Raw genomic sequence first — 15165 nt, 5'->3', positions numbered from 1 at the left:
ACATGGGGCAAAGCGCATGGATTCTGGTATAAGCCTCTGGCTTCCCACTGCGGGGCTGGGGGTGGGGGGGTGTCGCTTCACAGGAGGTGAAGCAGGTCTGCAGGTGTCTGTCTTTCTCTCCCCCTGTCTTCCCTTCCTCTCTCCATTTCTCTCTGTCTTATCCAACACAATGACAGCAATAATAACAACAAACAACAAGGGCAACAAATGGGACAAAATTGCCTCCAGGAGCAGTGGATTAGTAGTGCTGGCACTGAGCCCCAGCAATAACCCTGGAGACAAGAAAAAATAAAAATAAAATAAAGTAAAAAAGAAAAGAAAAGAAAAGAAAAGAAAAGAAAAGAAAAAATGGCCATCAGTTGATTTGTAGTGCTGACACCAAGCCCCAGTGGTGATAACCCTGGAGGCAAAAAAAAAAAAAAAAAAAAAAAATCTAAAAATCAGCAAATATATACAAACATAGACAGACAGTTATAGAAATAGTAAAAAAAAAAAAGAAAAGAAATAGTAATCAAGTTGGGGGCTGTGTGGTAGCGCAGAGGGTTAAGTGCACATGGTGCAAAGCACAAAGACACGCTTAGGGATTTGGGTTTGAGCCCCTGGCTCCCCACCTGCAGGGGGGCCACTTCACAAGCCATGAAACTGGTCTGTAGGTGTCTATCTTTCTCTCCCCCTCTCTGTCTTCCCCTCCTCTCTCCATTTCTCTCTGTCCTATCCAACAACGACAACATCAATAATGACGACAACAATAAAACAACAAGGGCAACAAAAGGGAAAATAAATAATAAAATAATTTTAAAAAGTTCTTCCCTATTTATTTATTTATGAATGAGAGGGATAGGAGGGGGGAGAGGGAGGGGAGAGAGAGAGGAGAAGAGGGAGGAAGAGGGGGAGGGGGGAGGAAAGAACCAGACATCACTCAGGTACATATACTGCTGCGGATCGAACTCAGAATCTCATGCTTGAGAGTCCAATGCTTTTTCCGCACTGCCACTTCCCAGACTACTGTTTCTTTACTTTCTGTCTTCAAGCTTTGTAGATTTTCCAAAATCCCAGCAGAGACTTAAGTTCACAAACTGACTGACTTACAGAACAATATAACATAAAAATCATGGTGTAAATTTTCTGATTGATAATCTAAGAAGTTCGGCATTTTAGCTATTCTCTCTGATACTAGATTAGTTATAAGATGTTGGACAGCATATTGACCTGTCCTAGAGTCTTCTTCTCAGATGAGCTATTTATTAATACTTACTGTATGGCTGGTCAGTTGGTGTTTAATTCCTTCATATTGTAGTGTGATTCTAGCTACACTTCACTGCATAAACATAACTCAAGGGAGCTCGAGGACCACTGCTCTCAATCCACACTCCAGAGAAAGGATCTTAAGATGGGTTAAGGATAAAATATTCTATATGCGGGAGACGGGTGGTAGCGCCACCGGTTAAGCGCACATGGCGTAAAGTTCAAGGGCCGGTATAGGGATCCCGTTCGAGCCCCCGACTCCCCACCTGCAGGGGAGTCACTTCTCCCCCTCTCTGTCTTCCCCTCCTCCCTTCATTTCTCTCTGTCCTGTCCAACAGCGGCGACATCAATAACTACAACAATAAAACAACAAGGGCAACAAAAGAGAATAAATAAATAAATATAAAAATATTCTATAAGGATATAAGGTCACTGTAATAAACAGTAGTGGAGTATATAGTGAGAAGAGAAAAGCAGCTATCTGCAGGGCATATATTTCGAGATGCCCAGTAGATATTCCAAACCATGGATAGTACCAAATCCTATACAAGTGATTTATGTCTGTTTCTCATACATACATTCTATGAGTAACATAAATTCATAAACTAGGTAAAAAGGTTAATGGTAACTAGAAACAAAATAGAACAATTTTAACAACCTATTTTAGTAAGAGGCATGTAATTTATGAACTTTGTCAAAGACCATATTGCATGTAATACTTCTGAACTTCAACTAACCTCGGGCAACTAAAAGCTCAGAATGTGAAACTGCAGATGGGGGGTATTTGCAACTGTACACATGGGCCTGTCTTGTCCTTTTGAGGAGCTGTCTTTCCTTTTCATATGCTGATTTCTGCCCTTCCCCCCCCTTCTTCTAAAATGCAGTGCAGAGGGCCACATTCATGACCAGTCTTTAAAAATCAACACACACACACACACACACACACACACACACACACGAAGGATAGATACCAAAGCACTGCTCCTGCTCCACCATCCATGGAATTCCTTTTGGAGCTGTCTATAGTATTCCCTTGTGCTACAGGGAATCAACACAGGGTCTCATGCACAGTAAGGCATGTGTTCTGCCCATGGAAATTTCTCTAGCTCCTGCTCTGGTTTTCTTACCAGTCCTCCCCTGGCCAGTATCCATGCCTACAGAAGGTGACTGAGATGGCGTGTGTGTGTGTGTGTGTGTGTGTGTGTGTGTGTGTGTGTGAGAGAGAGAGAGAGAGAGAGAGAGAGAGAGAGAGGGAGAGAGAGAGAGATGAGAGAGCCTAGGCCAGTGCTGCTACAAGGTTTGGTATAGCTCATGATCTTAGTTTAGACCCTTTACATTCTTTGGATCACCAGAGAGGGTACAGTCTCAAAGGTGAAGACCCAGTGTCAGGGGAAGTGGCAACTATTCAGAATGTAAATGAAGCTCTCAGGTAGGAGGTATGGGGATATCTTCTTGGCTGCGGAAGTGGCTTATCCTGATGCTCCTGGGCAAGATGGTGGGAAGATGAGACATTGTACCCATGTGCTAACAGCCATATTGTAAACCACCCACCCCTACTCCATAAAGAAAGGAAAACAAACAAGCAAAAAAGCTTGACCCAACTTGTAGGATAGCAAATATCTGTCATTCAGATGGTATGTAAATTCTGACTGCTAAGTAAGTTCTGTACTGAGGCCAATATTGAGGCTTAGAGGGGAAGAGTGTATGTGGTTGAAGAGTCACTCATTTTGGTCTTTAGTCTTCATTAGTCCTGTATTTTTATGTGGCTGGAGAACTGTTACAAATGCTTCTCAGTGGTCTGTGAGGTGGTACGGTAGGTAAGGCATTGGACTCTCAAGCATGAGGTCCTAAGTTTGATACCCAGCAGCACATGTACTAGAGTGATAGCTGGCTCTCTCTCTCTCCTTTCTCACTAATAAGTAAATAAAATCTTAAAAAATGCTTCTTAATAGGTTACACTACCAAGATCCCTCAGATTATTCATGATAAACACCTGCAGAACTGCTTCACTGCCTGTGAAGCAACCGCTCCCTGCAGGTGGGGAGCAAGGGGCTGGAACTGGAATCCCTATGCCAGTCCTGCGCTTTGTGCTATGGGGCTTAACCCACTGTGCTACCACCCAGCCCCCTTTAGATCTTTTTTTTTTTAAAATTTATTTTCCCTTTTGTTGCCCTTGTTGTTTTTTTATTGTTGTAGTCGTTGTTGGACAAAACAGAGAAATGGAGAGAAGAGGGGAAGACAGAGGGGGGAGAGAAAGATAGACACCTGCAGACCTGCTTCTCCACTTGTGAAGCGACTCCCCTACAGGTGGGGAGATGAGGGCTCGAACTGGTATCCTTACACTGGTCCTTGCGCTTTGCACCCCATGAGCTTAACCCACTGCACTACCTCCCGACTCCCCCTTAGACCATTCTTTAAGGTCAGTCTCAATGTTGAACAACTAAATAATCAAAAGGTATGACCATACAGACACACACATGCACACTCACACACACACACGTACATATGCTTATATATACATGCACTTGTGTGTATACACACATCAGTATAAATTAAATGTATTCTCCCAGTCATGAGTGGACTTACTTGTTGGAGAAGCTGTTTTGCCTTGGTGCCTCCATTTATACAGAAAACTTTAAAGGGTTCTGGACCTGGGACCCCATGCACAGTGACTCTTTGAGTCAGACATTTTCGTTCTTCTGTGTTAAACATCTGTTGAGGAAGATCACATGGTTTTTCATTCTTTTTCAACAACATGCTGCTTCTAGAAAACTTTCAACGCAGAAGTGCTAGTTCTTCGAAGTAAGTGTAGAGACATATAAATGCAAAAGAGGAGAATCTTCTCATTTCCTAGTACATATTTTTTGTACCAGACAAAATGGTGCATCTTCCTAATATCTACTGAAAAATGTGCCTCCATGTTATTAATTTATGCCAAATCTCACTGTTGTTCCCCATCATAAATAGGGGGCTGGTATTATCTGAAATTTATGTTAATCCTTACCTAAGAACAGAAACTTAACAGTATCTAATGGATTTCATTTCTTTTCAGGGTATTGGTCTAGAATTGGACTGTAAGATGATAAATGTTTTGGCCTATAGGCTCTCACTGCCTGGGCACACAATTAATCACAGTACAAAGAATATCCCTATTAGAAAGATGGGTATGTGTATAATTCAAAATCTTTGAGAATTTTATATATTAAGATGTATTCGGGGCCAGGGTAGATAGCATAATGGTTATGCAAACATACTCTTGTACCTGAGACTCCGTCAAGTCCCAGGTTCAATCCCCCACACCACCATAAGCCAGAGCTGAGCAGTGCTCTGGTTAAAAAATAAAAAAATGGGAGTCGGGCGGTAGCACCGTGGTTACACGCACATGGCGCAAAGCGCAAGGACCGGCTCAAGGACTGGCATAAGGATCCGGGTTCGAACCCCCGGCTCCCCACCTGCAGGGGAGTCACTTCACAAGCGATGAGGCAGGTCTGCAGGTGTCTATCTTTCTCTCCCCTTCTCTGTCTTCCCCTCCTCTCTCCATTTCTCTCTGTCCTGTCCAATGACGACGACATCAACAACATCAGTAACAACAATGATAATAACTACAACAATAAAACAAGGGCAACAAAAATAAATAAAATAAATATTAAAAATATACAAATAAAAAATAAAGACATGTTAAATTTATTAAAAATATTGATGGAGGGCTGATAGTGAATCAGACATTATGCCTTATCCAGGAAACTCAAGGAGAAACGGAGCATTATCTCTGTCCTAAAGATTTCTCCATTGAATGAAACAAGCAGAAGATAAAGTGGATAACTGTAGGAAACATAGGAGTCCCTAATGGGAACCTTGAGTAAGGAACCCATCCCAGGTTTAGAGGGAACTATAGAGGGGCTCATGAAAATGGTGTCAGCTGAACTAAACCTCAAGGCACCACTGTGCTGAAAGGTGTGGTGAGAAGACCCTAAATATGTAGTTTGTGTGCAAAGACTTAGAGGAGGTCTAAACTGAGGCATTTTGGAACCTCAAGAACTTCTGTAATTAAGGAATCAGGGAAGAAAAATCAGAGCTATTGATCGTTTATGAGTTGTATCCTCTAAAACAAACTGGCTATAGTAAGAAAAGCACTTTCTGAGTTCTGTGAGTCCTAGAGTACCTGAAGAAGGGATTGTAGGAACCTCATGAATTTTTTTTTTATATTTATTTATTTACTTTCTCTTTGGTTGCCCTTGTTGTTTTTCATTGTTGTTGATGTCGTCGTTGTTGGATAGGACAGAGAGAAATGGAGAGAGGAGGGGAAGACAGAGAGGGGGAGAGAAAGACAGACACCTGCAGACCTGCTTCACCCGCTTGTGAAGCAACTCCCCTGCAGGTGGGGAGCCGGGGGCTCGAACTGGGATCCTTATGCCGGCCCTTGTGCTTTGCACCACCTGCACTTAACCTGTTGAGCTACCGCCCGACTCCCCAGGAACCTCATGAATTTAATCAGTCAGAAGTACCCGTGACTGGCATCTGATACAGGTGCCATCTTGTGGGACTGAGCTCTTACTCAACTTGTAGAATCTAAGAATAATTCCAGATGGATAGCACCAGAATTGAATGGAACTCTATGTAGGACACCAAGTAGGTCATAGAGTTGGGGTTATGTTGGAAAAGACTATTCTTATCTGGTGCTAAACCTGTGAGTTATGATTGATTCATGGCACGTGTAGAATTTTCAGCTTTAATGGCCACTGTGAGCAACCAACCCAGAATTGCCAGCAAGCTGTTGCTTCTTGCTCTGAGGTCTCAGGTCACCCCAGCCCCTGTTCTCTGCCTCTTTATGAGGTGGAGGCAGTACCTCCCTCACCTTGGCCAAAGTGATATTTGTGACTTCATCCATGCACTGAATAGAAAAGGAGGACCTAAGAAAACATGGTCAGCACAATGGAAAAAGAGAAGAAACTGTTGGGGAAAGAGGGAACAGAAAACAGAAGAAATCAGGACTATGTGGAGGTAGGGCCATATGATTAAGCCAGTGCCATCCAAGCATAGCCAGTGCCTTTTGTAAATCACCACCTGGGTTTCACTGTTCTACATCAGTTTTTTTTTTAAGATAAAAAGAGAAACACCAAAGTTCCAGGTTCAATCCCCTGCAACACTGTAAGCCAGTGCTAAGTAGTGCTCTGGCAAAAACAAAACAAAACAAAACAAAACAAAACAAAACAATGACAACAAAACCAACCAACCAACCAACCAACCAACCAACCAACCAACCAACCAACCAACCAACCAAATAAACAAAAAACCAAAGCCTGGAAAAGCGAGTGCCTTACCAAGCAGAAAGCACCACAACTCGGGGGGGGGGGGGTGTTCATGCATGGTGGAATAATGCTGGGAGGCCTCTCTGTGTCTCCTTCTTCACCCTCTCTTTTTGATTCTCTCTCTAAATATATCTGAATAGTGGCTTGGGAATGGTGAAAGCATGCATGTGTGAGGTCCCAATGCTGTAGAAGAGAGAGAGAGAGAGAGAGAGAGAGGGAAGGAGGCAGATTTTTTTTTTTTTTTTTTTGCCTAAGGAAGTGACCCAGGACTTGCATATTTGTGGCTCTGGGTTTGATCCTCAGTACCATATCTCTGTTTCTTTATTAATAAATCTTTTATTTTATTTTTTTAATATTTATTTTATTTATTCCCTTTTGTTGCCCTTGCTGTTTTTTTTAATTGTTGCAGTTATTATTGTTGTTGTCGTTATTGGATAGGACAGAGAGAAATGGAGAGAGGAGGGGAAGAGAGAGAGGAGGAGAGAAAGACAGACACCTGCAGACCTGCTTCACCGCCTGTGAAGCGACTCCCCTGCAGGTGGGGGAGCCGGGGCCCAAACAGGGATCCTTATGCCGGTCCTTGTGCTTTGCGCCACCTGCGCTTAACCCACTGCGCTACAGCCCGACTCCCTCTATTAATAAATCTTAAAAAAAAAAAAGTGTTGACGTTGGTACTACATAAATTTGGGTGCGTATAGCTGTGTGATTCAAATGTATTTAGGTCTTATCCTCTTCATCTGTAAAACAGAGATGATACTAGCAATTATTTTTGGTTTTCTTTACATAGTGCTGGGGGATGGATTCAAGATTATGCACATGTGAAACACTGTTGAACCATCTCTGGGTCCATTTAAAAAAATTCTGTGATTTTTGAGAGAGAAAAACAGACAGATTCACAGATAGAGACAGGAGAGACATCCAATCAACACTACATCCTTCACGGAGTCCTCTTGGTGCTGTGCATAGACTGTGTGGTACTAGGCATCCAACTTAGTTGGACCAGTCAGAGTCTCAACCATAGTAAGGCAAGCACTTCACCCACTGAGCCATCTCCCAGGCCCAGTAAGAAATATCTCTTGGTGTTATGAGACAATTGCATGCATTAGCACTTAAGAAGTGCCACATGATAGTCATTCATTTTATTGTTCCATAACTACCCAATTAATGACTTTACTTTTCTTGTGCCACAAAAAATCTTGATCCGTTGTAGTAAACCCCCAAAATATTCTAAAGCAAACAGAACTTAATTACCAAGGAGGCCGGTACAATACTGCCAGAGGAATTTTCTTCCATCCTTCGACTGTTAATGAATAAACTAGAGATCTCTAACACTTCATTGTGGAGGTTTCGTAGCTGAAGATGTCGATATCCTGGAATAATGCAGAGTTGGGAAAAGCCTGTTAGTTATGCACTACAGAGTAATTCAAAGAAGATCCCCAAGATCTCAGTAAGTGGTAGAAATAAGACGGTTATGTTGAAGCTTATCCTCCTAGTGCCTGAGAATGTGGCTATATCTGGAGATAAGTTTAAAGTAGCACTGAGGGAGTCAGGCAGTAGCTCAGTGGGTTAAACGCAGGTGGCAAAAAGCGCAAGGACCGGCATACGAATCCTGGTTCGAGCCCTGGGCTCCTCACCTGTAGGAGTGTTTCTTCCCAAGTGGTGAGGCAGGTCTGCAGGTGTCTATCTTTCTCTCCCCCTCTCTGTCTTTCCCTCCTCTCTCCATTTCTCTCTGTCCTATCCAACAACAATGACATCAACAACAACAATAATAACCATAACAATAAAACAAGGGCAACAAAAGGGAATAAATAAATATTAAAAAAATAAAAAAAAACATTAAAAAAGTAGCACTGAAAGTAACATGGAACATTGGGGGGTGGGGCTAATCTGGCATCTGTATATGAAGAGATTAGGACATGGAGGCTCCAGATGCTGTGCCTGGAGACTGAAGAACAACCGTGTTAGGACAGTGAGAAGATGGCCACCTCCAAGCCAAGGCGGAAGTTCTCAGAAGAAACCAAACCTGTTGACACCGTGTGTGTGTGTGTGTGTGTGTGTGTGTGTGTGTGTGTGTGTGTGTGTGTGTGTTGGAACAAGGTCTTACTTTATGAAGGATGTTGTCAGTACTTGAAATTGTAGGATAATGCAAAAGAAAAACTTGTGAAATGCATTTAGGCAGTATTCCAATCAGCATTATCTCTTCTTGCTTCTATTTTAACTTTGTTTTTTGTTGTCCCACTCTGAGTCTTTTTTTTTTTTTTTTTTTAACTTTTATCTCTGGCTTAGGTGATGTAAACCTGGGACTTCGGAGCCTCAGGCACGAGAATCTCTTTGAATAACCATTATGCTATCTACCCCATGCTATAAGCCAACTTTTTTTTTTTTTTTTTTCAGACAGAAAGAGAGAAGCTAAGGGAGAGGGGGAAAGACATCACAGCACCAAAGCTTTCTCCAGTGTGGCAGGGGCTGGGTAGTGTACATGACCAGGCAGGCACACTATTTATGTAAGCTAATTTGTCAGCCCTTATTTTACTTTTTTTTTCTTTTTGCCTCCAGGGTTATTGCTGAGGCTTGGTGCCAGCACTACAAATCCATTGCTCCTGGTATCTTTTCCCCCCTCATTTTATTGGATAGCACTGAGAGAAATTGAGAAGGGAAGGGAAGATAGGGAGACAGAAAGAGAGACAGAGGCAAGAAAGAGAGACACCTGCAGACTTGCTTGGTCGCTTGTGAAGCTATCTCCCTGCAGGTGGGGAGCCAGGGGCTTGAACCTAGATCCTTGCGTGGGTCCTTGTGCTTAGTACTATGTGTGCTTCACCTGGTGTGCCACTGCCTGACCCCCCCCATTTTAACTTCTTAAAATAAAATTTAGTCATATGCAAAAGTGGGTATAAGAGTCTAACGAACTTTAAGTCTCTGTCACTTCACCATCACCCTTAGGACTGTGTTGACAGATTTATTCTACCTCGCTTTAAAGCCTTGAGAGGAATGATCCTCTGGGCAGTTACTGCTGAGCTGTTGTTCTCTACAACTGCGAAACGAAGAAATAGGAGATCTTCAAAGTGAACCCGGAAGAGAAACTGTTCGTTCCACATGGGGTTCAGAGTATTGCGATGGATGGGCTTGGTGCGGAAGTGGCAGCTGTCCAGCGGCATGCCCAAAACGTCAACTTCAATGCACGGGCTTCCTGTGCTGTTGCTTGGGCACACATTTTGACCAGAGACGATCTGAGAGAGAGAGAGAGAGAGAAAAAAAAACAAAGCTCAAAGTCATTTTGAGATTAATAAGAAACAAGTCAATCTTTACAAAGAAAGAGAAAGAACACTTGGGAAAGGAGCAGGAAATGATTAATAAATGTGCTAAAATCACATTGACAATCAGGTAATGTGTACTGGAAGCATACAAAAAGGCTCATTTTGTCAATAGTATTCATGTAATTATAACTGTTCAACTTTTCAAATACTCAGTATCTTCTGAAACCAAATAATTAAGATAAAATTAAATGGTAAGATTATCTATTTTTTTTTTCTGGGGCTGGGTGGCAGCTCAGGGACTGAGCACATATGTTATAATGCCTAGGTTCAATTCCCCAGTCCCCACTTGCAGGGAAAATTTCACTAGTGGTGAAGTAAGCAAGTGTCTCTCTTCTCTCCCTCTGTATCTTCCCTTCCTCTCTTAGTTTCTCTCGGTCGTATCAAATAAATAAATAAATAAATAAAATTCATAAAAAAGATTATCTTTTTTCTTTGTGTTTTTTCTTCCCCAACTTCAGTATTGTTTCATTGGATGAATCTTGATTTACAGGATTGTTGTTGCATCTTTAAGAGAAACAGAGATCCGAATGTAACCATACTATCTGCTTAACCACAGACTTGTTATTAGCATTACACTGAAAATATCTTACCTGTATATTTTATATCAAAATCTTTTTCACAAATAGCTTAGTTTTTGAGGCAATTACAGGAAAATTGTTAAATTTTAATTTGTAGGGCTAGGACATAGTTTATCTAGTAAAGTGCAAACCGTATCATATGCACAGACGCGAAGTTGAGCCCTAACACTACAGGGGTAGACCAGGCATAACTCCAGGAGATCTCCATGAATAGTGGAACAGTGCTGTGCTGTCTCTCCACCTCTTTCTTTCTTTCTTTCTTTCTTTCTTTCTTTCTTTCTTTCTTTCTTTCTTTCTTTCTTTCTTCCTTCCTTCCTTCCTTCCTTCCTTTCTTTCTTTCTTTCTTTCTTTCTTCCTTATTTATTTTAAAAAAGGAGACACTAACAAAACCATAGGACAAGAAGGGTACAACTCCACACAATCAGTTCCCACCACCTGATCTCCATATCCCACCCCCTCCCCTGATAGCTTTCCCATTCTCTATCCCTCTGGGAGTATGGACCCAAGGTCATTGTGGGATGCAGAAGGTGGAAGGTCTGGCTTCTGTAATTGCTTCCCCGCTGAACATGGGTGTTGACTAGTCGATCCATACTCCCAGCCTGCCTCTCTCTTTCCCTAGTAGGGTGGGGCTCTGGGGAAGTCTCCACCTCTTTCTATCTCTATATCTCTGAAATTAAAAAAGAAAACAAAGTCTGTTGAAATCATGCATGTGTAGAGGTCCCATGACAAAAACAAAACAAAACTGACAAAAAAAAAAAAAAACCAAAAAAACTAGGGGCCGAGTGGTGGTGCACCTGGTTGAGCGCACATGTTACAGTGCCCAAGGACCCTGGTTTGAGCCCTTGGTCCCCACCTGCAGGGGGAAAGCTTCATGAATGGTGAAGCAGGACTGCAGGTGTCTATCTCTCTCTCCCTTCTCCATTTCTGACTATCTCTATCCAATAAATAAATAAATATAATAAAAAATTTAAAAACATCTAAAACCAAACCAAACAAAAATTCATCTATAGCCTCAAGTAACAGATACAAACTTTTACTTGACTCTAAGTAAAATATTCTAATAGAAAAGAGACTACTGTTTCACTGTCTTAGAGAAAGACAGAAAGAGAAAGGAGAAAAAGCAGTTTGTACAGTAGGAAAGTCAGTGAGTGGTTCTCCCAAGCATTTCTTTGCAGGAAAACAGAGAAGGTCTGAAATAGACAAAGGAGATACCTTTTCACTCCTTGTTTTTCCTACCACTCTTCAATTAGTGTATTTTTGAGTTCTGTCAGGTGAAGAAAAAAATAAGAAAATAAAGTTGAGTGAGTTACTGGGCTCTGTCATAAAGGCAATCTGTGGAGTTTTGAGAATTACTTAACAAAAAGAAGAAAGCCAGAGGTAGGATAAAGAATAGATTATAAGAAGGAAAGATAACAAATTGCATTTGTATGGTGATGCCTGTTTGATAATATGAGTGTTAGAGTTTAAGATGGACTGTTTTAAGAAGGAGCTGAACTTAAAAATTTTTTTATCTTATTTTAATGAGAAATACAGGGAGAAAGATACAGGAGGGAGTGAGGAAGGCAAGGGAAAAGGGGTGAGAAAGAGAAAGCGAGAGAGAGAGAGACTCTAGAATACTGCTCATCTCTAGCTTATGGTGAGGCTGGGGATTTGACATGATACCTCAGAGCCTTATGCATAAAGGTCTTTTGCATAATTATTATGCTAGAACTTGGACTGGAGTTGGTGTGCTGCACCAAAGTAAAAGACTGAGGTGTGTGTGTGTGGGGGGGGGGGAGGTTCAGATTCTGGAAGACAGAGGAGGCCCTAGTGGGGTTTGAATTGTTATGTGGAAAACTGAGAAATGTTACACATGTACAAACTATTTGATTTTACTTTCCTATTGCCTGTAAACCATTAATTCCCCAATAAAGAAATAAAAAAATATCATTATGCTGTCTCCCCAGCCCAGGAGGTGACCTGTCCTAGAAACATACAGAAGTTCTGATTCTGAGGGGCCTGGAAGACAGCAGTAGGTGAACTGGGAGTTCTAAACATCACTTACTGGGCTCAGGTAAACACAGTGCCTGGTGACCGTATACCAATACTGCTTTCTGAGAAGCGAAGAAATTATTGTTATTATTATATTTTTTGCCTCCAGGGTTATTGCTGGGGCTCAATGCTTGCACTACGAATCTACTGCTTCTAGAGGCTACTTTTCCCCCTTTTGTTGCCCTTGTTGTTTTATCATTATTGTGGCTATTATTATTGTTGTTGTTATTGATGTTGTTGTTGTTGGATAGGACAGAGAGAAATAGAGCAAGGGAGAGAGAGAAAGATAGACACCTGCAGACCTGCTTCACCACTCGTGAGGTGACTCCCCTACAGGTTGGGAGCCGGGGGCTTGAACCAGGATCCTTACTCCAGTTCCTGTGCTTTGTGCCATGTGCGCTCAACCCGCTGTGCTACCACCTGACCCTCGAAATTATTTTTGGAACTAAGTCTGCACAAACAAAACTAGGACATGACAGTTTTTTTTTTTTTTAATAGTTTGGACTCAAAAGCAAGTTCATTAAGGAACCCAACACATCCGTCCAAAAAGATATGTGTATGCATATGTTCTTGGCAGCACAATTTGTACTAGCCAAAACCTGGAAGCAACCCGGGTGTCCATCAACAGATGAGTGGCTGAGCAAGTTGTGGTATATTTACACAATGGAATACTACTCAGCTGTAAAAAATGGTGATTTTACCGTTTTCAGCCGATCTTGGATGGACCTTGAAAAATTCATGTTAAATGAAATAAGTCAGAAACAGAAGGATGAATATGGGATGATCTCACTCTCAGGCAGAAGTTGAAAAACAAGATCAGAAAAGAAAACACAAGTAGAACCTGAAGTGGAATTGGCGTATTGCACCAAAGTAAAAGACTCTGGGGTGGGTAGGTGGGGAGAATACAGGTCCAAGAAGGATGACAGAGGACCTAATGGGGGACTGTATTGTTATATGGAAAACTGGGAAATGTTATACATGTACAAACTATTGTACTTACTGTTGAATGTAAAACATTAATTCCCCAATAAAGAAATTAAAAAAAAAGTTAGTTCATATTCAGAAATGCTTAAGCACCTTACTATAGTCTGCACTTACAGTTAAAGAATAGATGGCAGGTTCCATGTTGTCCAGGTCTCTTTCCAAAGGAGAAAATTTCTGATACATGGGACAGTTCTTGTCCCACAGAACTGGGGGTTTTAAAACATAACCACAGCCACCATTGGCCTCAAACATGGCAGCATTTAAGTGTAAAGCAAGATCTGAAAAAAAAAAAGTCAATGTTGCATGTTACTTTGTTGTTAAAAGTATGTTATAAAGCTATTTTGAAGTTCAAAATCATGTAGTATCTATTTTTCAAATTTTAAGCAAGATCAGCAGCCTATGTACCAAAATGTAGTAGCTACCAGAGACAGAGCAGGCAGCAAGAGACAAAATCCCTGTCATATCAGTGGAGTATCTATAGTTCTCCCATTCTACTTAAAACTTATTTTGCAAACTAAATTTACAGCTCCATCTAGAAAGTCTTTGAAGTAGCTCATTTTCTATAAGGTTTTTCTTTTCTTTCTTTCTTTTTTTTTTTTAAAGATTTAAAAAATATTTATTTATTCCCTTTTGTTGCCCTTTTTGTTTTATTGTTGTAGTTGTTATTGTTGTTGTTATTGATGTCATCGTTGTTGGATAGGACAGGGAGAAATGGAGAGAGGAGGGGAAGACAGAGAGAGGGAGAGAAAGATAGACACCTGCAGACCTGCTTCACTGCCTGTGAAGCCTCTTCCCTGCAGGTGGGGAGCCGGGGCTTGAACCGGGATCCTTAGCCGGTCTTTGCGCTTTGCGCCATGTGCGCTTAACCTGCTGCGTTACTGCCCAACTCCCCTGACTCCCCTTTCTATGAGCTTTTATTTTATCTTTTGTACTCTCTGGGTCTTACAGCCTGTGTGATTCCACTTGCTCCCTGTGGAATTTTTCCTTTCCTTCTTTTTTTAGAGTGAAAGAAGAGAGAAACAGAGAGGAGAGACATTACAGCAACACTCCACAGATTATGATTATGCCCCTTTCTTAGTTACTCCCATGTGATGGCCTGGGGATTGAACCTTGATCCTCAAGCACAGAAAAGTATAATTTCTACTAGGTAAACTGTCTTCTGGCCCCCTACACTAAAAAAGTAATAGCATTTTCTTATTCCTAAATTTAAGCCCATGCCGACAACTGTAGAGTCAAGTCTTGCTTTTTCAAAGGTAAGATAAAATCTTAATTATCTGGTGTATTGCACCAAAGTAAAAGACTTTGGAGTGGGGATGGGGGTTTAGGTCCTGGAACACGATGGCAGAGGAGGACTTAGAGGGGGTTGTATTGCTATGTAGAAAACTGGGAAATGTTATGCATACACAAACTATGTATTTTATTATTGATTCTAAACCATTAATCCCTCAATAAAGAACTAAAAAAAAGAGAAAGAAATAAATCTTAACTATCTCCAAAAGAACAGGAGACTAGTAAAGAAAACATTTCCATTTTTGGGGGGTTGGGCATAGGCGCAGAGGGTTAAGCGCACATGGCGCAAGTGCAAGTACCGGTGCAAAGATGTTGGTTTCAAGCCCCTGGCTTCCCACTTGCAAGGGGGTTGCTTCACAAGCGGTGAAGCAGTTCTGCAGGTGTATATCTTTCTCTCCCTCTCTGTCTTCCCGT

The 15165-nt window shown here is 41.5% G+C and overlaps 1 protein-coding gene across 3 annotated transcripts in view; it reads right to left on the bottom strand.

Annotated features, from left to right (window-relative positions):
- PLCE1 (phospholipase C epsilon 1) overlaps positions 1–15165 on the bottom strand; it is a 447646-nt gene that overhangs the window by 18872 nt on the left and 413609 nt on the right. For all 3 annotated transcript variants that reach the window (XM_060192220.1, XM_007535620.3, XM_060192230.1), the window contains 4 exons: positions 13576–13739; positions 9520–9781; positions 7806–7924; positions 3832–3957 (listed from right to left, as the gene is read on the bottom strand). In XM_060192220.1, the coding sequence (XP_060048203.1) occupies positions 3832–3957; positions 7806–7924; positions 9520–9781; positions 13576–13739 (671 nt within the window). The remainder of the gene's footprint in view (positions 1–3831; positions 3958–7805; positions 7925–9519; positions 9782–13575; positions 13740–15165) is intronic.

This window comes from Erinaceus europaeus, chromosome 1 (assembly GCF_950295315.1).
Source record: "Erinaceus europaeus chromosome 1, mEriEur2.1, whole genome shotgun sequence".
Lineage (NCBI taxonomy): Eukaryota > Metazoa > Chordata > Mammalia > Eulipotyphla > Erinaceidae > Erinaceus > Erinaceus europaeus.
This window is presented reverse-complemented; position numbering and strand designations above follow the sequence as displayed.